This window comes from Acanthaster planci, linkage group LG06 (genome assembly GCF_054643075.1).
Source record: "Acanthaster planci isolate LZ-2023a linkage group LG06, COTS_SCS, whole genome shotgun sequence".
NCBI classification, from domain to species: domain Eukaryota; kingdom Metazoa; phylum Echinodermata; class Asteroidea; order Valvatida; family Acanthasteridae; genus Acanthaster; species Acanthaster planci.
This window is the reverse complement of record NC_141782.1, coordinates 10,891,596-10,914,701: the sequence shown is the minus strand read 5'-3', so window position 1 is coordinate 10,914,701 and position 23,106 is coordinate 10,891,596. Positions and strand designations below refer to the sequence as shown.

At 41.2% G+C, this 23,106-nt stretch overlaps 1 protein-coding gene across 1 annotated transcript; it reads left to right on the top strand.

The window, feature by feature from the left end:
• Positions 1 to 2,050: 2,050 nt before the first annotated feature.
• Positions 2,051 to 21,202, top strand: LOC110987852 (uncharacterized). Its single transcript, XM_087138230.1, has 16 exons — positions 2,051 to 2,529; positions 4,628 to 4,873; positions 6,257 to 6,366; positions 6,988 to 7,079; positions 7,342 to 7,371; positions 7,732 to 7,824; positions 8,367 to 8,501; positions 9,100 to 9,129; positions 9,842 to 9,991; positions 10,646 to 10,783; positions 11,425 to 11,483; positions 11,705 to 11,811; positions 12,593 to 12,807; positions 13,287 to 13,566; positions 14,217 to 14,281; positions 14,547 to 21,202. The coding sequence occupies exons 1-16, from the start codon at positions 2,335 to 2,337 to the stop codon at positions 14,600 to 14,602; spliced, it is 2,001 nt and encodes a 666-aa protein (XP_086994356.1). The 5' UTR covers positions 2,051 to 2,334; the 3' UTR covers positions 14,603 to 21,202.
• Positions 21,203 to 23,106: the final 1,904 nt, after the last annotated feature.

The following is a 23,106-nucleotide window of genomic DNA, read 5'->3' as shown; positions in this document are numbered from 1 at the left end:
AGGGTGACAGGTATCTAGCCAACTGAAATTTGGCTTTATATGCTTTATAGACTCGACTCTTATAAGCTTGTACTCGAGTCGAGTCTCCATTAGAGATTGGAGTCGAGTCGAGTCGTGTGGTCGCAGAGACTAGAGTCGAGTCAAGTCACGTCGCCAAAAATTGTGACTCGGGTCGGATTCGAGTAGAGTGCAGTTAGCACATGTACAAGTTTGAGTTTTGACCTACAGTGATGAATTCTGTACTCGTTGTAGCTCGGGAAAAAGCTATTAATCACCTGCCATGAATTCTGTCAATAGATAAAGCATGTTAATTGACAGGAGATTTCCCAAATCGCATTTAGGTCCACCAGGAGTGGACTTCGAATTCAGCGTGGGCGTCGCAGGCGAGGGGAAGGAGGGCGGGGATGACACATGCTTTAAAAAATGGGAAAGAAAATTGGTAATAGCGAAACAATTGGCTGTTTCCAAGCCTCAGACCGCCCTCCCCCCACAGTTAATGGTCTGTCCGTTGGATACTGTTGATTGCCCCCCCCAAAAAAAAAAATCCCTCGAAAAAAAATCCTGGCGACGTTCATGAAGGTTAGAAGTGTCGATAGTAGGCACTCACTTAGCTTATTTAAACTGAACAGAATGTGTTTGTTGTGAAACTAACTTTAAATTAAATCCTGGGCATTAAATTGAACTGTGCTGATCTCGCGATCATACATACAATACCTGGGAATCTTGGGAATCAACTTCTACGGAGCCGCTAAAGGGACATTCTGTATGTTTTATTTTGTGCGCGAGAGAAATATCTCGTGTGCTGGACATATTCATTTATCTCGTGCGCACGAAATAAGAGAACAATTTGTCGACCCTTCCAAACGTTTGCTCCTCGCCCAGCGCCCGAACAGAGGGCTGGGAAGGGCTGATGGTCTTGCGCAGATTTTAGTGAAGGAAATACGTCACAGCTGACGACGCGCATAGCATAGTGGGTAATTTTTGCCAGGCGCGCGAACTCCCTCAATGTGGCGGCTATTTTTCTTTTTCTTCCTCATTGCCATTCTATTCCCACTATACTTCATTAATTCATCCAAATCAATCAAGGTAACCAATATTTTGAAGAATATCGAAAAAGACACGTGATCAGTGATACTTAGTAAGAAGATAAATTACCGTGATTGCATCGAGGCCGTGTTTCTATGGTAGAAGCCGACACTTTGGCATGTGCTATGGGGGGGGGCAGGTATAGCGTTGTGGTTCTACTTTCTCGCTTTGCACCAATGAAGCCCGGGTCCGAGTCCCAGCTTGGCCAAAGCTTTACGTGTATTTGGTTTCCAGTTCATACTCGCTCTCGCAGGTTTTCTCCGGGTACTCCGGTTTCCTCCTGTCCTCTAAAACTGGACTTTCTGCCTAACTCTGTAATGTGGTGCTGATTAATAAAGGTCATGAATAAAGGTATAGTTATTGGCGCAAACAGGGTTACTGGAGTAGCTGCAAGTACCATTAAAACTAAACAACAACAGCCTGTGCTAAAGCATTGTCATTGGCTAACCAAAAAGTTCAAAATAACGCTGCGCTAGCAAGAAATGATAAGCCCGATCGCCGTTGAAGGTCGTGCACGTCGTAAGCGATCACAATGCAAAGCCATCAGCCCTTCCCAGCGCTCTGTTCGTGAACTAGGCGACGAATAAATTCCATACGCGGATTGTATCGACAGATTTCGCGCCTGAAGAGTGGTCAACGCGTTGCAAACTCTTTGAATCGCCCGTATTATCTCGTCTGCCCAAGACAATTTTCTCGTATGCACGAAATAAAAAAATTGAACCCGTCTAATTATGTGCAGGAGATAACTGTTTTGTACACACAAAATGTATGTCCTGCGAAAGAGATCATTATTTCCGCCACACGAAATAAGTATTCCGTTGGCACGAGGTATTTCTCGCATGCCTAAACGAAAGCAACTTGAAAAACACTTTAAAATTACACGAATGTTGTGAGTGGAGACATACAGAATTGCATTCAAAGTTTGCTTTTAAAAACAAACAAGCTGGAACGTGTTGGCGTAAATATAAATTATGATACAAATTACCAGAAAGTTTTTTGTTTAGGCAGTATATAGTCATCTTTCTACCATTAAATGTGTACCAATGCATGCTCTACTGCTTGTGTTAGAACTTCACCCCCTCCCTTCGAATAGTAAGTCCCAGACACTCACAGCCAATCAAAAAAATTGTTAGTTGCGAGTGTGCGAAGTCCGCAGGGTCTTATGCCGGCGTAACTAAAAAATTTGCCCTGAAGCGCTTGTCACTATACTCCGCGCGGAAAGGAATTGCATCGGCACTGTGCACCAGCATGTTACGAGTCGGGGCTGTTTTTGTCGTTGTCGGACTATGCCTTTCCTGGGGAACGGGTGTCAACGCCCAGGTTGACGCAAACGGGACCTACATGGCGGTTAATCTGACTCAGGGGGAAAAGGACGTATTCCTGGGTGCTCATAATGAGTTGAGAGCCAAGGTAGACCCCGAAGCAGCCAACATGATGTACATGGTGAGTTGGGTGATGGGTTAGTAGTTCATAATACTCGAGGGATATAGGTTAAGAATCCCACTCCGAATCCACATTGTTTGGTCTCTCTTACTGTCATTGACATTTTGAAGAATGTGTTGTGTTATAGGACCGTATCATTTCGCCTATAATATGGGCCTAGCCAATGCTCGCTATATAAATGTATTTTGGGGGATGTGGTCGTCCTTTGCATACTACGGCTACGTGTACTAATAACCAGTACATTAAGACTCCAGAAAGATGCACAAGTTGGATTCATAGCCAGTGCCATTCTGAAAATACAGTCAAATGCCTTCCAGCAACTTTTAATGGTGAACAAAAAAAAGATGATATGATTGCTGTGTATATCGAATCGAGTAGCCAGGTAACCGGAATGAACACATCGGAAGTGACCCCTGACCCCAAACGGAACAGACTAAGCGACCTACTGACGCCTTCAGTCGCAGTTCACTGAAAGCACACAAAGCCCACTCAGGGACACAGGTTATTCAGATCATATTGGTCGGGGTCAAAGTAACAAGTCTTGCGAGTTAATAAGACCGATTACGATATGCCGGTATACTTGACTTAAAAAGCCCAGTGGCCTCGCCAGTTTAAGGTCTATTCCAACAAAACGATTCTTCTTTGAAAGTTGACATTTATTTTTTTAAGAATTATTTTTCCCTTTTCAACATGATTTTGCTTGTACCACTGTGACGTCTTTTTACTTTTAATTCCCACTCATGAGAAGGGTCATTCGAGCACGTATAATTGTACATGACTTTGGCTGGTTTGAAAGCCTTCCTGTATTTATTTTCACACTACATCTGCCGCTGTCAGCCGCAAACGTAAAAAAAAAATGCTTTCCTTGCCTTGCTTTTTCATGTACTTCCGAGTTTCAGTATATAGATACGGTACGACCCGACAGCTCTCGATATTTTCACGGTGTGAGCGTTGCTGAGTAACGCATATTAAGCTTCTTTCATGAAGTGCTGCCAGTCATAATTCAAAACAGACATTCATAACCCTGTTGCATAATCAGCTAATGTGCTAAAATTTAATATTTGCTAGTTTTAGCAGACTCAGGAAAACATGAAATGATTAAACATGTGTGTGATTCTTGTCATATGCCCACAAATCTTTAAGTGACCGTCTATAAGGTACTAACTACCAGCTGTTTGACAATTATTCGAAAGAAGGAAAAGGCGTCCGTCGGCTCCGCTCAACGGGAAAATAAACCCACCATGGGTCATAGTCTCGTCACGTATTCAAGATACATTCAAGTCCACCATGAGACTGTTTGCGTAGGTTCACGCAGCTGTTTCTGGACCAAAGAGGTGTATATAAAGCTCTATGCTATGGACTTAAAGATAAAGCGTATACAGAAGTCTGATCGCCATGGAAACTGCGTATGAACTAACAATAATCAATATATTTGTCATTGCAAAGCCACATCTGTTATTTAGACAATGTTTGGCCTCTTGTGCCAAGCGACGATAGCGCATTGAAGTGTTACAATGCAAAGATCAAGGGTTTCACAATCTTCTATGGCTATAAAATATATGTATTATGGTACTCCAGTTTTGAAACGTCATAGGCCTAATAGAGTTGGAACAACTTACCCCCAGTTTATGAACACGACCAGAGGCCAATTTCATAGAGTTGCTTAGTACAGACAAAAAAAGTACTTAAAAACAACCTTTACTTTAGCCCAAACTCTATGTGATTGTCATGCTAACCAAAAGACAGCTACGTGTAAATACCATTCCAAAACAACACACATCACATGGAGTTTTGGTTGGTTACCTTTAAGCAAGGTTTTTTCACGCTTAAACAAATTTAGTGCTTAAACTGCTTGCGCACAAACGATACGAATAAACAGTAGGCGTCATTATGGAATCCATTTTGTGGGCGGTTTGGGGGCAGCTCTGTGAAGAGGTGAACTGAAGAGCACCCCCGTTTATTTGCCATAAAATTATAGTATAATTTTGGTTAGCGAATTTCACCCTTGGTTCTTCCTATTACCCACGAACCCCTCTTTTTTTCTCCCGCACCCCCTTCTCTCTTCCACCCGTCGATCAACACTCAACCCTCATCACAGAAGTGGGACGAATCGCTGGCCCTGATGGCCCAGGCCTGGTCTGCCGAGTGCATTTGGGAACATGGCCAGCCCACTCCCAACATCAGCCCATTCACAAGACTCGGCCAGAACCTATACCTGATCACCGGCTACGGCAACCGACCCAGCGGTAAGGCCGTGTCCACCGCCTGGTACAACGAGATCCGCCACTACACGTTCGAGACCGGCGCCTGTGAGAGTGGCAAAGCGTGCGGGCATTACACGCAGGTTTGTGCCACCATGGCTTATTTAAAAAGACTGCGGACAATCCCTCCAAAAAGGTAATACAACAAAGATGATGAAATCACCAACTATGCATAACAATGATGTGACACAGTGTAATAATGTGACGCCAGATTCTTCAGAATCTCCCCCCTAGATTTACACCAGTAGTGGGCGGTGGCCCAACATGATCAGAATACAAAAGGTCGTGTGATATTATTGTAATGTTTAAAAATATTAAAAAGGATAAAATGAGAAAAAACCTCTTGAATTCTTCACAACAAAACTAATTCGTTTCCCACCGACATGGCCTTGAGCACTCTTTTTAAATTCTATGGTTCTCATTTCCGACCGACCCTATTTTTGGCTCCCGACTCGGAAAAAAAACTTTTCTCCACCGACCCTGCTGAACAGCTAAGAGGACTTTGCCTTAAAAAGGTAGGGTGTGATGACCTGTACAAAAACAGCGCTGAAAATGTACGGTGCGATACGATTTCACCCAAACCGAAGCTACGACAGTCGAAACACACGGTATGGCATAAATATCAGACCGCGCGGTACCGTACCGCACCGCACCCAATGCACTTCAATGACATGTGTAATTTGACATGGAAATATTACCTAAATTGATTTTAAACTATTACTATTTGTTTGGCAGGTAATTTGCATTAATTCATCACTCTTAAACTCATAAAAAATGTGTTGTGAGCTTACAAAATCATGTCAGATGTAACAGGGACACGAAAAAAATGACATCTAATTTATAGACTGACCTACATGCATACACACTGCACACATGAACACCGTACGGTGTCTTGACACTGACTCGAACGAGGTATAGTATTGTGTACCGATAATATATTTCTCTGTACTCAGCTAGAAACAGACAATTATGGTATTTAATAATTATAAAAACAAGTGACAAGTATCCAATGTGTGCCGGTACTTTGCCTGATTTGTTCAGTCATCTATATGGTAGCAGCATGGATTTTTTTTTTTCAGGAATTGGTTTTGGACCAACCGACCGACCCTCCCTCAATTGAAAAAAGATATGAGAAGCAGAGAATATAATTAGAGTGCCCTTATTCTCGATTAACAGCGAAGTCTCGTGTATATTTATGATTTGCAACATCGAAGACCAGCAGTTTTTGCGTCCCTGTTTCTCTTATGCCTCCAACAATCTCATTCCTACGGGGCCCCTATGGGACATGCAAACTCAGAGTACAAAAATAATTTCAGTCTGTATTTCGTGCGCACGAAATAGGCCTACAAACTGAAATTATTTTTGTATACGGGGTTTGTTTTCAACGCATGTCCCTTTAGGGGCTCCGTTAATTCCCTTATCCTCTTGGATATGAAGTACAATTTCTTTTCAATCTCACACGACAGCTTGCTTGGGCTACGAGCTACGCCCTTGGATGTGGAATGGACTTCTGTGAGTCTGTCGATAAAACAGACTACGATAACGTCTGGATTGTCACGTGTAACTACGGCCCGACGTATGTATGCCCAAACGCTTCAAGCAAAATGTTCATGATAAGGCCAATGATTAGGGTCTCATGCCCTGAAAGAGTAAAACGACTTTCCATCTTCAAGATCTGAGGCAGTCGCGTCCGAACCAACAGGTAGTAATACGCGCACCTATAGGAAAGGCATGATTGAGCCGCTGTCTCCTTCAGTAAGCGAACAGGTTATTTTAAACGGTAGTTTGGAAGCGGCCAGTCCAAAGCAAGTTCGAGCGACAAATATACTTGACCATAATTTGACCAACGTATCTCCCTACAGGTGGTTAGTTAAATTATAGTCTAGTTGAATATTTCGAACCAGACCAAATAAGGGTATCTTAGGATCTTAGAGAAGTAAATACGATGACCATTACATGTAGTCAACCACTCGTACGATTTGGCGTGGTATTCCTGGTAATTATACGTTGTGCACAAGGTACCAGGAAAAGTCGAACAGTACTAGACAAATGGTTACTGCTCGAAATTGCTTTAGATTCCATTGCAGATTATCTGTTGCTTTTTAACAACTAGGTAGCTAGAAAACCACGTAAATTGTTAAAATATATTGTCTCGGTTTGGATCATTGTAGTCAAATAAGTGTGGTCTTATTTCCAGCGGAAACGTTGGCGGGCTGAAGCCGTACAAACCAGGTCCAAATTGCACGAAATGCGACTCGGGCGTTGGGGAATGCTACAACAGTCTCTGCAGTAAGTCAGCATAGCTACGACCGAAAAATCCCCTAAGGTTGAGTTAACCTGGCAGTTTACTATGTTTACATAAAAGCTGGTATGGTCTGTGTGAGAGTACACAAAGACTGTGCTTACGTTTCTAATGAAGAAGTATTGGGTGGCTAGCCGACATCTCAAAACGGCTGTTATTCCTGTGAGATGCAATTGCAATTTTACAGGATAATGATCTCATTTCAGATGGTTAATCCTCCTTTATACTAATTTTCGTCTCTCCCTGTAGGACTGTGTTCCGATCACACTGAGAAATGTGGTAAGTTTAACACCAAGTAGTACTCTAACCTAGGGAACATATTGGCCAGACCTGACAAGCAGGGTATTTTATGAAGTGATGTCTATACAGCGTATTTACATTATAGGTTGTGAAGAGTTGGGTGGGGCTGTACGCAACCTCCCCCTCTCTCTGGAAAAAAGACGTCTTGGAGTTACGGTCGTCCTCCGCAAAATAAAGAGGAACAGCGAAAGAAACCATTAACAAAATCTTACCTTTCAAAGTGTCGTCAAGGCAAGCGAAAATATCTTTTAAATTAAAGTTAGAGTTTGATAACCCAAAAGGGCCCATCCAGGACGGTGTGTACATTTCATAGAGTCTTGTTCGTTATTTTTCTTGCAGTTTGTGCTCAGGCATGCGAAAGCTGTGGGGAATTGAACAGTACCAGTTGCTCCTGCAAGTGCCCAAACGGTTTCCAAGGAACTGATTGCGCTGGTATGTTGTATTAGCCTATCGAGGTTTTACACGTGACGTAACATGACGGCCAAACGCATTTCGGAATGTCCGCGGAGAAGCGCGTATTTTCGAATCAGTTTATTTCTACTGGAAATTTCATCTACGCCAAAATGTTAAGAGACTTTGAAGGCGCGCACGTTTCCGCGCTCATCTGTGTAAATTGGACGCTGACCTTCAAAAATCTCGGGACTGAAAATGCGCTATAGTCTTGGATTGAGTTCAGCGGTGCAGGCGTAGCATACATAGTGTCGACCTCTGCACAAAAGATGTCCACATAATGTAGGGTATGATGGCGTTGTGTGAGTTTGTGTGGGTTTGGATGGGCTACGATGGGTTGTGATGAGTTTGATGGGATTGCGGTGGATGAGGTTAGAATCGTGTTTGGGGGTTGATTGAATTATGTCTGGTGGAGTGGGGTTGGGTCGGGTGGGGTTTAGTTGGGTTGGGCTGGGCTGGATGGGATATGGTTGGGTTGGTTATCAGAAACCGTTAAACTAGAGAAATGGGCTTTTATTCGTCAGATATATGTGAAGATTTCGACAGCAGGTGCGGCATTTTAAATGGTGGATATCCAAAACCATGGTGTTGGGATGAAACTGCAGAGGACCATGAATTCATGCTCGCAACCTGTCCAGCGACATGTGAACTATGTGTCGGTAGGTGGTCGGGAGTATTGATTTTCACTATAAAGATAAAATCATTTGGTCCAGCATAAAACAGAGCTAGGGCAGCACATCTGGGTTTAGAAATTGTGGGAAATGGCCAATTGTTTGCTCAATGAATCGGTTTGTTTTAAGTTCTACCTGTAGGGAACTTTGATACCAGGAGCAAATATCTCACGTCACACAACGAGGTGAAGTGCAACCGAAGAACAGTGGCCATGAGTTGTTTCCTTTTAAATGAGTTCAAATAAGTATATTAAAATAGAAAAATGATCTCTTAGTAGGAACCTCTATGACCTTATCTTGATGTTCATATTACTGCATGTCTGTTACCTAGCAACAGCGCCATCCTCCATCCAATTAATTAAGTCTTCAAGAATTAGTAACCGATTGACCTCTATTTCTAATTAGGCAACCCCTTGGAGGTAATTCTGTTGCCAAGATTTAAGGTCTTTGATGGGAGACGTTCAAATAAATTCATTCAAATATATGTTTCCACTGTGTCATATTTTTCCACACGCAGTTTGATGTTATGTAGCATTGGTCAGTTTTCCAATGGATTCTCATGAATTTAATTTCTTTATTCCTACAGTCGAGCAAGACCCCGATTTCTATTGTCCTGGTGAGTGCTTTTATACTGAAATGAAATGATTTAATAGTGTTGTTTTATTATAATTTTTTTACACACGTTATTCGGTGGACAAGAGTAAGTTGTCGACTTTTCCATTGCATCCAGTACACGGCACCAATAGTCAACGTGTTGAAAGCAAATTCTGATCACATGACTTGGACCCATGCACTTTTCTTAGGTGGCTTGTTTTCTCGAGGGGGAGTTTGGTTAACATTTTCAGGCAATGCTAGAATTTTTATCCTGAAACTCTTCGAGGGAAGAGAATGGTAAAGTGCCCCTAACCACGCCCACAAGGAACTCAACAGCTCCTATGTTCATAATAGCCCTTATTATTGAACATATTAAAGTGGTTTAAAGAAGGTGTTTCATGTGGGTGGTTCCTAATACCTGCACTCATTTCCCCTTTGCTTTAATACGTCAGTCATGTATGAAAGGTGTCCCAATATTGGGTACACCAGGTCACATCCAACCCGTCCATCCAAGGATAAAACACTATGGCGGACGTGTGTAGCGAAGAACCCTACTAAACAGCGCCAGTTAAACAAGCTTGCGACTATCTGGTCTTGACCCACACTATGGTCATTCATAAGAATCTCTTCAAAGACACTTTGACTGAACCCCTGTACTGTGAAGCCCAGATTTCACTACTACTGTATTAGAATTGCCTGAATTAAAATAAGAGATTTCTGCTTCCGACTTTTAGGGGTACCGACCTTAAAGCCACCGACGACACCAGGACCGACTCCCACTCCTAAGGTCTGTGTGCCGCTGGATTGTCAAAACGGCGGTGTTTACGACGAGGAGACGTGTGAGTGCAAATGTCCCCCTCAGTACCAGGGAGAACTTTGCGATGGTGAGTGATCACTTGATTCTTTCAAGTTCCTTGTAGTGGTTTCCTCGTTCTGATCTCAGTAAATGTACATTCTAGGGATTAAAATAAAATAAAATTAAGTCGGAGAATCTTTGACATGGCGCCTCGGTATATTTTATGAAAATGTCTGTACATTAGCTTTATTTTCTTTATCTTAAAAATATGCCATGTGTGTATCGTTTTGGTTTGAACGAATGGCACTTTTTTTTTACCATTTTTGAACCCTTAGAATACATCGGTAGTCCATCGCTTTTCCCAAAGCTCATGGGCTTTGTATCGATCATATTTCCTGCGGTAACTCTATATGGTTGGGCCGAGATATTTCTAGAGGAGGGACAAAGCACAGCTCTGACAGATCGTGGAAAAGTCGTAGGGGAGCAGTAAGGATCATCGAGGCGCTTTTCAGATATTTTCTCATATGCAAATATATAGATTACCTGCGAATTAATGCGAATTACCTGCGAATGTAGCTGCCCTCCTTCCTTCTTTGTTCTTCGTCTGTTTAATCTTGGTTTTCCATTTCCTTTTCCTGAGCAGATTGTTTTCTCACAAGAAAATATTTGATTTATCTGATTCAGTTAAAGCACTTGCGTAATGGTTGATTCAGTTGTCGTGGTGTTTGCCTTCTTCCCTTAGAACCAAAGCCTACCTTGGAACAAACATCAACACAACCCACCGAGTGTCCGCTGCTTGATTGTCAGAACGGCGGTAAATTTGACGAAGAGGCCTGCAAATGCAGATGCTTCCAAGGTTACCAGGGAAAACTATGCCAGCGTGAGTTGTAATTTGAAGAATCGACTTGTCCGAATTACTAATTGACGTCGGCATGAAGCCACAATCGGTCGGGCTCCATAGGCACACGCGTTAAATCCAGTCGTAGCAAAGGAATTTGGGCAGACTGTCATTTGGTCAGTTTCCTAACTTAATAGGCGGCCAGAGTTTGAAAAAAAGATGTTCTCCCCTAGTCAGCAGCTTATGCCTCGAAATGCACGTTTGCTTCATCGGTCCACTTTATACATCACCCAAATACGAACCCGTCATCTGACTGGTGTGGGTCGGCAATCACGTGTCATGCTTTGATATAATCAACGGCGGACCAGCATCCTGTAATTAATTAAACACAACAGAATCATTCCGCGATTTTGTTCTAAGCACTTGTAAAATCTGAACAGAGAAGCTAAAGTTTGATTCCAACACAATCTCTTTCAAAGGCAGTAGCACTGTTTAATATTTACATTATAATCCACGCACCGGCTCATCAGGAAGCCATGGAAAGCCCTTGGGACGGTCTGGAAAAGCGTATGGCATGGACAACCTCTGTAAGAGCTGACGTCAAACTATTTGAGGAAAATTGTTCGCCAAAGTTTTTAAATAAAACGATTTGCTTGACATCCTTTTATTACGTTTGTCTACAGATAGCAAAGAGGACATTGCCAATGGCGTGGTAATCATTCTCTCTGCGGACTTTAACAGGGTAAGTACTGTTAACTTTCTTCTCACAGTGCATGAGTAGGGTAACTTCCTCAACCTCCATCAGTCTGCGCCTTTAGGGGCGCTTTCGGATTACGTAGGCCTAAAACATAGTGACGTGTGCACTTTCTGAATGATAATTCTTTGAGCGCTGGGCATTGGCTAACATGGCGTGTTTTGATTGGCTACTGGGTGAGATATTAACACACTCTCTTCTACTTCCAGTGGGGGGAAATGGAACCGATTTTTAAAACAGGCATCGCAGAATCCTTGACGACACACTGCAATGACAATTTCGAAGTTTGCTGCCCAGACCGAGGTTCCAAGACAACGTAAGTTACATAATAGAGATTATAGTTTCACCTAACATGGAAAAAAGTTCCCTGTGATTTTAAAGGGGAACAACTAAATATCATAACCAAGGACACCTCGTCACTTTTCGTCCTTTTTCTTACAATGAATGAGGTCCCTTCCAAGAAAAGACCGTCATTGTGCTATTTATATGCTGCCTCCTACGAGTCTAATGAGTGTAGGCCTAGTGTCGACGCTGGCACTTTCACTTATAAAAGCACGTAAATCGAGAAGAAATAATCCCACACCAACGTTGGACATAAATGTATTATGCGCCAGCATTATCACAGCAGCGCAACACGTTGCAGTCCCGATCCTTGGTATATCTGTTCTAGGATTTTCGAAATGCAAGTTTCCCTGAACAAAGGCTAAGAGCCACTCCCGCTCAAAAGAAAAAAAACTTGGGTAGGAATTAAAATGGTCAGAGTTTGTCTGTTGTCGTGTTATGAGTAAACTGGACGGGGGAAAAACAATCTTTTACTTTAATCCAAGGAGATACTCCGATTGAAGTTGTGGACAAACTTACCACAGGGGAAAACGAACTTTAACAGTCGACAGCTGAGCCAAAGATGGGTACCCATTGCATAGTTTGTGTGTGTGTGCGCCCACCCAGTTCTAGCGACGGTTGTTGACACACCCAACAATATATATTGCAGATCTGTATGATTGGCAAATTCCATCGACCTCCACGTCACTGTGGAGATCAATGGCCAAACGACTTCGGTTTTCCATCATTCTTCTTTTCCGAATCTTTCTTTTCAGCTCAGAAAAGTTCTCCTACGCGAACGAGTCTGACATTCTAGTCGCCAGTGGATATCCAGAACCAAGTGAAGACATCGAGAACGAATTTTCCACCATGTTCCTGGCAAGGGAACTGGGAGAATCAGAGCTGTGTGTCAAAGGGGGATCGCCAACAACTCAGAGTCGACAAAAGGCTGACACTGAACATGCAATGTACGAGAGGGGTGCTACGCCAGGTAGAGTTCACCTTGTCGGAATTAACTGCTGTTTATCGAATGTTGGCAGCTGTTTATGCTGCACTGAAATCGTCTGCGTTAAATTTTACCCCAAAGGAGGGTGAAAATAGCAGCCACCCCAAATCGGGTTTTATCAACCATGTTCATTGGGTTAGGATCTATTTCTGGTTCATGATTCTTAATCCACAAATGGTTTTACATTTTGGTCGAGATGAACCAGTCAGTTATTTTAATTCCCGAAGCAGTTGCAGTCTTCACCCTCACATGGGTTAAATTTAACCAAGGCAAAAATGTCCTCTGTGTGTATCCTGTTGAGAAGTAGGTCTGTTGTCTGGATACTTAGCGGAGCGACTTGAAGACTGAAGTACTGACATATTCAGGAATCATCTCGTTTTTCGAAGACAAGGCTTCTATTCTTCAGTGTATAAAACTCGATGTGTGCTCTCGACATTCAATTTTTTTTTTTTGGTTCTCACCAGACGCCTACCTAGATCAAGATCTCCTCCTTCAAGTCATTCGGAAGTACCAAGCGAAGCTGACAGACGACCTGAATGATGCTGGCATCAACGCCTCGATAACCAAGGTGGAGGCGGGCAAGGTGGAACCGCCAGACATCGTCACGGACGTGCCGCCAGACCGGACCCCGATCTGGCCGCTGCCACCCCCGGGTCTCTCGCCTGGCGCCATCGCCGGCATCGTAGTTGGTTCGTTAGCGTTACTAGCCGTGTGTGGAGGGTTGGCGGTGTTCCTGAAGACAAAGTAAGTAAAAAGGAGGAAGATGTCGAAGAATTAAGGGTGCTTTTTCATGCATTTCAGTGCGCTTCGTGTCTTTCAGTTGCCGGCTGTGTTCATGGAGACTGCACAGGGGTGGAACGCGCTTAACGCGTGCAGATACAGAAAGGACCAAAAACTAATATGTAGAGGCGGCCTCACCATAAAGAGAGATTGCGTTACGTATCTCAGCTAAGACGGCGAAAGGATCCATCCAAGAAATACATTTGAGCACCAAAACGTGCATACAATTTCACAACTTGGTCAAGGAAACTGACCTTGGCGTACATGTATCGAATTGAGATAACCCTTTGTTATTCTCTACGGCCGTTATGTATGGCCCACCCCGACCGGCTATTAGACGGGTTTAGATTAGAAGGACATTCCTCTGCGCGTATAGGAGAAATTTAATACTTAACTGAAAAAAAAAACATCCAGGGGATGTACTTTCCAAAGTCACCACTTGACAGTCGCTAGGAAGATATTTCTCAACAGCAAAGATTACTTTTACTGCAGTAACGCACCTCAAAATTATAAGTTTGAATCGATAAATTTATTCACCATCTTCATTTTAACAAACTTGAACAAACTGCTTAATGGAAGAATGATGCTGAAAGTTGACATTTCATCGTTTTCAGGATATGGAATTCCAGTTCAAGCACTGTAAAACCACTGAAGGTGAAGCAGTGTGATCTTGACTCTGGTAAGTCAGGTTTTTTTCACTTTGTAGAATTTATCAATATCCAAAAGCACTATAAACATGAGTTTATTTCACAAATTGCCAGTGACGTCGGACCTTTTTTCAGAATTCCTACCGTTCCAAATCTGATTAAATCATCAAGAAAATAAAAATCTTTCATATACATGATGCATCGAATAAAAACAATGTGTACCAGGCCTATTCTGTTTTTTCTTTCCCTTTTTTTAGATTAGAAAATACGTTCATCCATCTTGCTATTTTTTTTCAGATGAATGTGATAGTTCTGTTAAAAGAAATGACGCAGAAACGAAATTTTGTCATTAGTAAGATGAAACCTGGAGTGGAGTTTTGGGTGGCAAGTCTACTGGGGAAGGAAGTGTGACAGTTGACACCCACAATGGATCTAAAGAATAGAAACTTGTGTACGTGCAAAGCTTTCTTCTTGCGAGAACGCACCCGATAGAATTACACCCTGCCTGCGTATTTCTACATATATTTTGGAGCATCACCCCCCCCCCTTGGAGTTGGTGGCGAGGTGTTTTTGTTTGTAATGCACAGTCTGGAAAATGCCCATCCATGCATTTTTTTCGCATAATATAGTTCTTTTGGTAGTGAAACAAAATATGTTTCACAACTTTTACCCCGTCCAAACATTAACGTACATAGCCCTTTGCTATTTCATACAAACTTGGTGTTTTCCAAGGTTAACTAAGATAATATAGTACATTATGACTGTGCGGAGTTGGCGACATTTTACAGTACCAACAAGCAATTTTTCGAGCAGCTAATTTTGTAACAACAGTTGACTGTCTCTTCCAATGGAGGCCACGTTCACAACCTTGGAATTACATACTTACTCATCAAAATGCCTCCATCAAAGTAGGAAATTATTTTGTTTTGAAATACATGCATTTGAAAGATCACCATGGAATATCACCATGGATAGATAAGTTTCTAAATGATTAATCTGTTCTGTAAAGTTATACATGCGCATGAATTGTTAAGTAAACAGGTTTGCGGTAGCACCATGCAAGGATATCTCTTTTGCTAGTATGTGTGGTTCTGAAAAGAACCGGTGCGTACTCAATATTTCGGACAGTATTCTCTGTCCGTCGTAAGGAGACTGCCTGACATGATAAATTAATTTTAAAATATTTACTTTAATAACAAAGAAAGAGTTAAAACCTAGGTTCAACTGAAAGTAAATTGGCTAAATGCGATTTGTTAAAAGAAATACAAAGACAAATTACAGAACAACATACGTTACAAGTAGCATATATAAATATGAATAAGTGAACTGACGAAAAAGATAAAATAAGAATAAAAAAGGATTATGTATATAAATGAACAAGACACAGTAAAAATAAGGGAAATGAAAATCTGAATTCGCCACTGAACAGGAAACAGAAAATGCAGCGCAGCAGGTCGAAAAGATTCAGAGAGAATATCAACCGTAAACTGTTACGAGCGTTTCCCATTATGCTTGACGTAATAATTCAATGTCACACCTCCATTTCTGTGTATATTTTGATCTATCGGTTTTTGAAGAATATACAGTTAATTTTATTGGAAATTCTTCTGAACAATTGACACTTTCTGAATAAGGTGACGTCACTAGAATGGTTTAAAATCGCGGCATGGAGTTTTTGTTACACAGCCGAACAGCTAGCAAGTGTTCCATCGCTTCTACGTTATATCAAACCTCACTGTTCAACTTTTGACACAAGGTCCCCTATTTGGTTTTGAAGATTCTCGTTCATGTAAATATTGTATAGGAGATCTTGAAAATTAAGGTATTGGCTGTAAGAAAAGAAAATGCAAATTGTTTTTCTAAAATAATATTCATGTTAAGTAGTGTGCTAGTTTTTTAAATAATAATTACTAGCCCTTTTTTGTGCTTTGTAGTTTTGAATTTCATGTCGATCGTTTAATCTTCTTGCTGTAGGCCTATTTCACCTGCAACCGTAAACTCAATTTTCTGTGATGAAAATGTATATTATAATCCATGTAGTAGCCACGAGTCACTTGCCTGAACTAGATGAAAATATAACTGGACCACTTTGATATGGCATTGGCACTTTGTATTTATATTCCGTGCGTGTTTTCTGAGTTAATGGCATTGTTTTCACATAATTATTATTAAAGTATTTTTTGTAAATAGTAACTTATTTAGCCATACGTGTTTGTGATAAAGACTTTGAATATATTGTTGTAATAGAATTACTGCACATAAAGGCAGGCCATCGTACGATAATACTACATTTTAACTGAGCCCTATTACCTCTAAAAAGATTAATTAAAATAAAAATAAATACACACCTTTCCGCAGAGGATTGTTACCATCTTTGCGTGGAAAGCCCCAAGGTAAACTAAAATGAGACTGGGTATGCATTAACTTAGAGACAATGTAAAGTACCCTACATGAGTGTATTATGCGTATGGCTGGAAATGAATGAGCGAGGTCGCCCCTGCTCAGATTGCAGCCGAGCCGCGGGTAGTCTTGGTTCCAAGACTTTACTATCTGTGTTCATGTAATAATGAACGCTTTCGCGCAGAACATTTTACCAGTCAACTGAGGGCGCTATGTGATGGCCGATAGTGCAGGATTGTCGTAAGCGTAGGTAAGGCTGCATCTGAATTCGAATCTCTTGTCTAGAGCTAGGTCTAGGTCTTCGCTCCATAGGAATTGCGTGGAGACCTAGCCGTAGCTCTGGAAGCCCATGTCGGACACGGCCCAAAAAAAATTTTAAAAATCAAAATGGACTCTGGTTCAAAATGAAAGTTGCCACCGATTTATCTGGTTATTTGACGTGTTTACTTTGTCCTTTCTATATTACCCTTTCATTGTCAATGCCTGGTGACAACCACAGGTGTTCTGATATTATATACTACATCTATTTGAGCACCGCATACAATGCGGAAGTCGTTAAAACTATGCCCCAAAATACGTCTTTTATTTATCAGGTATACGGTTGTCAATTTTATCCTATGATGGAGACACTTTTAGCTTCTCAGTTAAACTACTGCATACTTCAGTCACATACTATAACTCTGAAGGCCACGTGTCATGTATAATTGCAATGTTTTATGATGGGAATAACTATGAACTGTAAAGTATCTTGAATACAGCATCTGGCTGTGAATTTATGACTGCAAAATGAGACCAGCATTAATTCAATGTTATCTGTCAAGCAAATAGAGACAAGGCAAGCGAGGGAAGTTGGTTAAAATAACCCGTAATCGGTAGATGTGTCCAACCAACCGATTGTTTTGACACATACTTGCTACTTAGTTGCTGTTTTGTACCATTTTTGGTTGTTTTAATCAATCTCTTTTTCAGAGGGCATACCTTGCAGGAATCCGCCCTAATTTCACCTAGACAGTTTATCAGGAGCTTTTCAGTAACCTAGTCTATTTCAAGGAAAAAAAGGTTTCAACAGGAGAATACCACTTATCTTATGGAGGCATTTGACAATGTACTCGGGTGTCGAAGCTTGACCCTTCTCACCTCATGAAATGATATATAAACGCGTCGATTTTAAGCCAGCCTAGGTGTATAGTCATTTGCAAAGGTTTCGGACCACCCATACAAAATACATTAACCTGAAGAAAAGCCAAACTTAAACCATTTAATCATGACAACTTATGTTTATTTTCAAATAGTATCTTGGTCAAATTGCTATTTGACGACATTTCTGTGGTTTAAACTTTTAACAATCTGATATTTAGTGTACCCTCCTTTATTTCTGATTACTTAGACTGGCTTTTCTTAAGGCCTTACAGACAAAATATCAACAAATACCTGCCTTTACAAAAGTAGTTCATTCAATGGGTATATAGCACTACGCTGATGTTATGCACCATTGTAAAAACATGTTAATTAATTTAAGCAAACATTCAATGAGACAATGTAATGCAGGCCCAGTGACAGAAATACTAATAAAATTCCAGGTGGTCTTCAACTTTTGCGAATGACTGTAATGTCATAATGTGTAGATCGCAGATGCAGCTGATGTACTTTATTTCAAAAGGACGTAGATGGCCTTAACATGCACGGGTTACTGACACAATCAATCGAGTACATCTATAACAGCACCCGTTGTCAAACCGGCCTTCTAAATAAACCTTTTGCGGGTTAATTAAATTTGAATAAATTCTGGTACACATAGCTCTGTTGCACATAAGCATAACAATTTCCCCAGACTAAAGCCATTGTTGCTACACCTTGTGATTCGAGCCAATTTTGGTGGGTTTTTTTTCATAGCAACCACCATCTCTGGAATGGACTGATTCTCTTTTACCCTTCCTATCCAATGAAAACTACGCATGAGGCAAGTTGTATCTTATGTAACTTATAAGTAAAAGCTTGCCCCAAATCACGGGGTATTGCAACAGTGTCTTTAGTACGGAGAATTCAAATCATTATGTTCACGGAATTTAAAGAACTCAGTGTACCAGATTTGATTCAAATTAAACTCACTAAAGACTGATTGGGTGTGCTAGGTCGAGGTCCGGTCTGTGTAGAATGATAAAGAGGTTTTCGGTCCACTGACATCACAAAATTTCACCTTTGATGACGGTGTTCCTGGACTGGTAAGTGCAATTCTCTTCCTTGGCTGGGATGGGGAAGGAACAGGGTTTACGTTTGATTGCCGGTTTGTCTTTTCTGAGTATGTTTTCCTGAGCAATTCTGTTATACTTGACGATGACTGTATATGTTTTTTTAATTTTCGATTGGAAAAGTCGCACAAAATACTCCTGTCTATCTCTTTAGTTTGTAGCTTTGTGATTCGTGAAACTTCCTGAAGGGGAACTTTTCCTTAGATTTAAGCGAAGCGTACTTTTTCCGGTGATTAACTGTTTCCCACAAATAATGCACGACCGTGGAGCTGATGTTATGCTGTCTGACTGCCGGCGCGGTCACGTCCATCCAGCGGCCCCACCGCGACCTTGGTATAGCTCGTGACACGTTCATTAATAAGCGGACACAGCTAAAGATAGTAACGTCTTGGAAGCAAGACTACGCTGCGGGTTGCAGTTCCGTACAAAAAGTGAAGTTGACGGCATACATTTCTAACAAGTGAAATATTACAAAAATGCAGCTTATTGGCAGAAAGTGAAATATAAGGATGCAAGTTGCCGTCATATAGGCCCAGTGAAATATGATAGAAATGAATGCAACTCGCCAGCAAAACAAAACCCGATCAGAGAAAGCGAAATATCATTGGAGTGCTAATTATTAATTAGCTCCAACAATGTTGAAGCAAAGAATATGAATTAATATGTACATCAGGTTTCCTCGACCTCGCCGCACCAACACTGTGCACGTTTATCAATTAGGCCTTTGTCTACCTGAGCGTCGCTCGTCCAATGTACTATTTCCGGTGCAAGCCATCCAGTTTAACACCCCCAAAAAGACATGAAGATGTTAGATCGAGATATAATAGCATCTTGTTTTCATGAACACCGATGCATCTTGACAAACGACGGAAGGAAATATTGGGGGGTGGAACATAATTTTTTTTTTTTTTAAATCAAAATGGACTCAGGTTCAAAACGAAATTTGCCACCGATTTATCTGGTTGTTTGATGTGTTTACTTTGTCCTTTCTATATTACCCTTTCCTTGTCAATGCCTGGTGACAACCACAGGTGTTCTGATATTATATACTACATCTATTTGAGCACCGCATACAATGCCCAAGTCGTTAAAACTATGCCCCAAAATACGTCTCTTATTTATCACGTATACGATTGTCAATTCGATCCTATGATGAAGACACTTTTAGCTTCTCAGTTAATCTACTGCATACTTCAGTCACATACTATAACTCTGAAGGCCACATGTCATGTATAATTGCAATGTTTTATGATGGGAATAACTATGAACTGTAAAGTATCTTGAATACAGCATCTGGCTGTGAATTTATGACTGCAAAACGAGACCAGCATTAATTCAATGCTATCTGTCAAGCAAATAGAGACAAGGCAAGCGAGGGAAGTTGGTTAAAATAACCCGTAATCGGTAGATGTGTCCAACCAACCGATTGTTTTGACACATACTTGCTACTTAGTTGCTGTTTTGTACCATTTTTGGTTGTTTTAATCAATCTCTTTTTCAGAGGGCATACCTTGCAGGAATCCGCCTTAATTTCACCAAGACAATTTATCAGGAGCTTTTCAGTAACCTAGTCTATTTCAAGGAAAAAAAGGTTTCAACAGGAGAATACCACTTATCTTATGGAGGCATTTGACAATGTACTCGGTGTCGAAGCTTGACCCTTCTCACCTCATGAAATGATATATAAACGCGTCGATTTTAAGCAAGCCTAGGTGTATAGTCATTTGCAAAGGTTTCGGACCACCCATACAAAATACATTAACCTGAAGAAAAGCCAAACTTAAACCATTCAATCATGACAACTTATGTTTATTTTCAAATAGTATCTTGGTCAAATTGCTAATTGACGACATTTCTGTGGTTTAAACTTTTAACAATCTGATATTTAGTGTACCCTCCTTTATTTCTGATTACTTAGACTGGCTTTTCTTAAGGCCTTACAGACAAAATGTCAACAAATACCTGCCTTTACAAAAGTAGTTCATTCAATGGGTATATAGCACTACGCTGATGTTATGCACCATTGTAAAAACATGTTAATTAATTTAAGCAAACATTCAATGAGACAATGTAATGCAGGCCCAGTGACAGAAATACTAATAAAATTCCAGATGGTCTTCAACTTTTGTAAATGATTGTAATGTTATAATGTGTAGATCGCAGATGCAGCTGATGTACATTTTTTCAAAAGGACGTAGATGGCCTTAACATGCACGGGTTACTGACACAATCAATCGAGTACATCTATAACAGCACCCGTTGTCAAACCGGCCTTCTAAATAAACCTTTTGCGGGTTAATTAAATTTGAATAAATTCTGGTACACATAGCTCTGTTGCACATAAGCATAACAATTTCCCCAGACTAAAGCCATTGTTGCTACACCTTGTGATTCGAGCCAATTTTGGTGTTTTTTTCATAGCAACCACCATCTCTGGAATGGACTGGTTCCTTTATACCCTTCCTATCCAATGAAAACTGTGTATGAGGCAAGGTGTATCCTATGTAACTAATAAGTAAAAACTTGCCCCAAATCACGAGGTATTGCAACAGTGTCTTTAGTACGGAGAATTCAAATTATTATGTTCACGGAATTTAAAGAGCTCATTTTACCAGATTTGATTCAAATTTAACTCGCTAAAGACTGATTGGGTATGCAGGATCGAGGTCCGGTCTCTGTATAATGATAAAGATGTTGTCCGTCCACTTACATTACGAAAAAAGTGAATGTCGTCTGAGAGGTCTGCTCCCGGTGATAAACCACGTCCGAAATAAGTGACTTCAGCTTGAAACGTCCTACGTGGGTCTCCAGGTGCCTCTCAATGAAGTCACCCCAGTCATGGTTCTGGCATTATGATCGGTTCCATGGTATTTCGTTTAATTACGTAATTTGAACTACCAACGTATTTTATGCCACGTTTTGCCTTAATGGGCGGAAAGAGTGTCCCATTCCCCGCCCAGCCATAAAGAGCAGGGATAACCTTGCTACCTCTTCGGAGTTACTTACGCTCGTATCTGTTATCTGTATGGTACAGTCGGCAAAGCATCCACAGGAGACATCACACCAATTGTATTAGGTTTACGCCTCGCGTAGGGAGATTGACGCAAATTTATAACAACAAATCAATGAAAATATTGCCCAACTGCCCCCTTGAATGCTGACGCTGATGTTGCATTGGCCACAGATTGTGGCACCTTGTTCCAATCGCTAACTGTTCTGGGGAAGAAGGTATTGTCAAAAACCTTGGTATATGGAAATTGATTTGGATTTGTTTGTTTGTTCGTTCGTTCGTTCGTTCGTTCGTTCGTTCGTTCGTTCGTTCGTTCGTTCGTTCGTTTGTTCGTTCGTTCGTTTGTTTGTTTTTGCATGACCCTTTGGGATTCTAGCATTTGCAGTGAGGATACCATCAAACTGAACATCGACCATGTTATCGATTATCTTGAACATCATGGATAACCTGTTGGTTTTACGCCGTGTCTCAAGGGCTGACCAACCCAGTTCCTGGAGTATGTTTGTCACGGTACCAGCTCACGCTACGGTAGCAGCTTGTCTTTGGATTCGTTCGAGACACTGAATGTCAGACACCAAGTGGGGATCCCACGCAGATGATGAATATTCCAGCAATGGTCGAACCAATGTGAAGTACGCTTCTTCTTCGACGTTTGGAGTGCAGCTCCAAAAGTTCCTCCTCAGAATATTTAATACTCTCTGAGCTTTCTTGCAGGTTTCAGATATATGTTTCTTCCATGATAAATTATGAGTAACGTGAATACCACACTTATTAAGGTTTAACTGCAAAACTTATTGATGGTTCTGATCGGTGCCCTGATGCCTATGGAAATTGTGTAACACTTCTTGCATTAATTGGACCTTATCCCTGCTATACAAAAGACAGTCGTCCGTAATTGCGACGAACGCCTGAAGCAAGGTTATCTGGTAGATCGTCTATGTACACCAAGAATAACGAAGGGCCAATCACTGATACTTCGGGGACTCCAGATGTTACTGGTACAAGATCTGAAACCTGACCATCTAGAACTACCCTCCGTGTTCGTCCAGACAGGAAACTTCGAATCCACTGATGCAGTGTCCTACAATGCCGTAGTGTCTTAATTTATTCAACAGAAGATTATGTGAAACTTCATCGAAAGCCTTCTTAAAGTCAAGTACTACTACATCAACTGTTTACTTGTTGTCAATTAATCTGC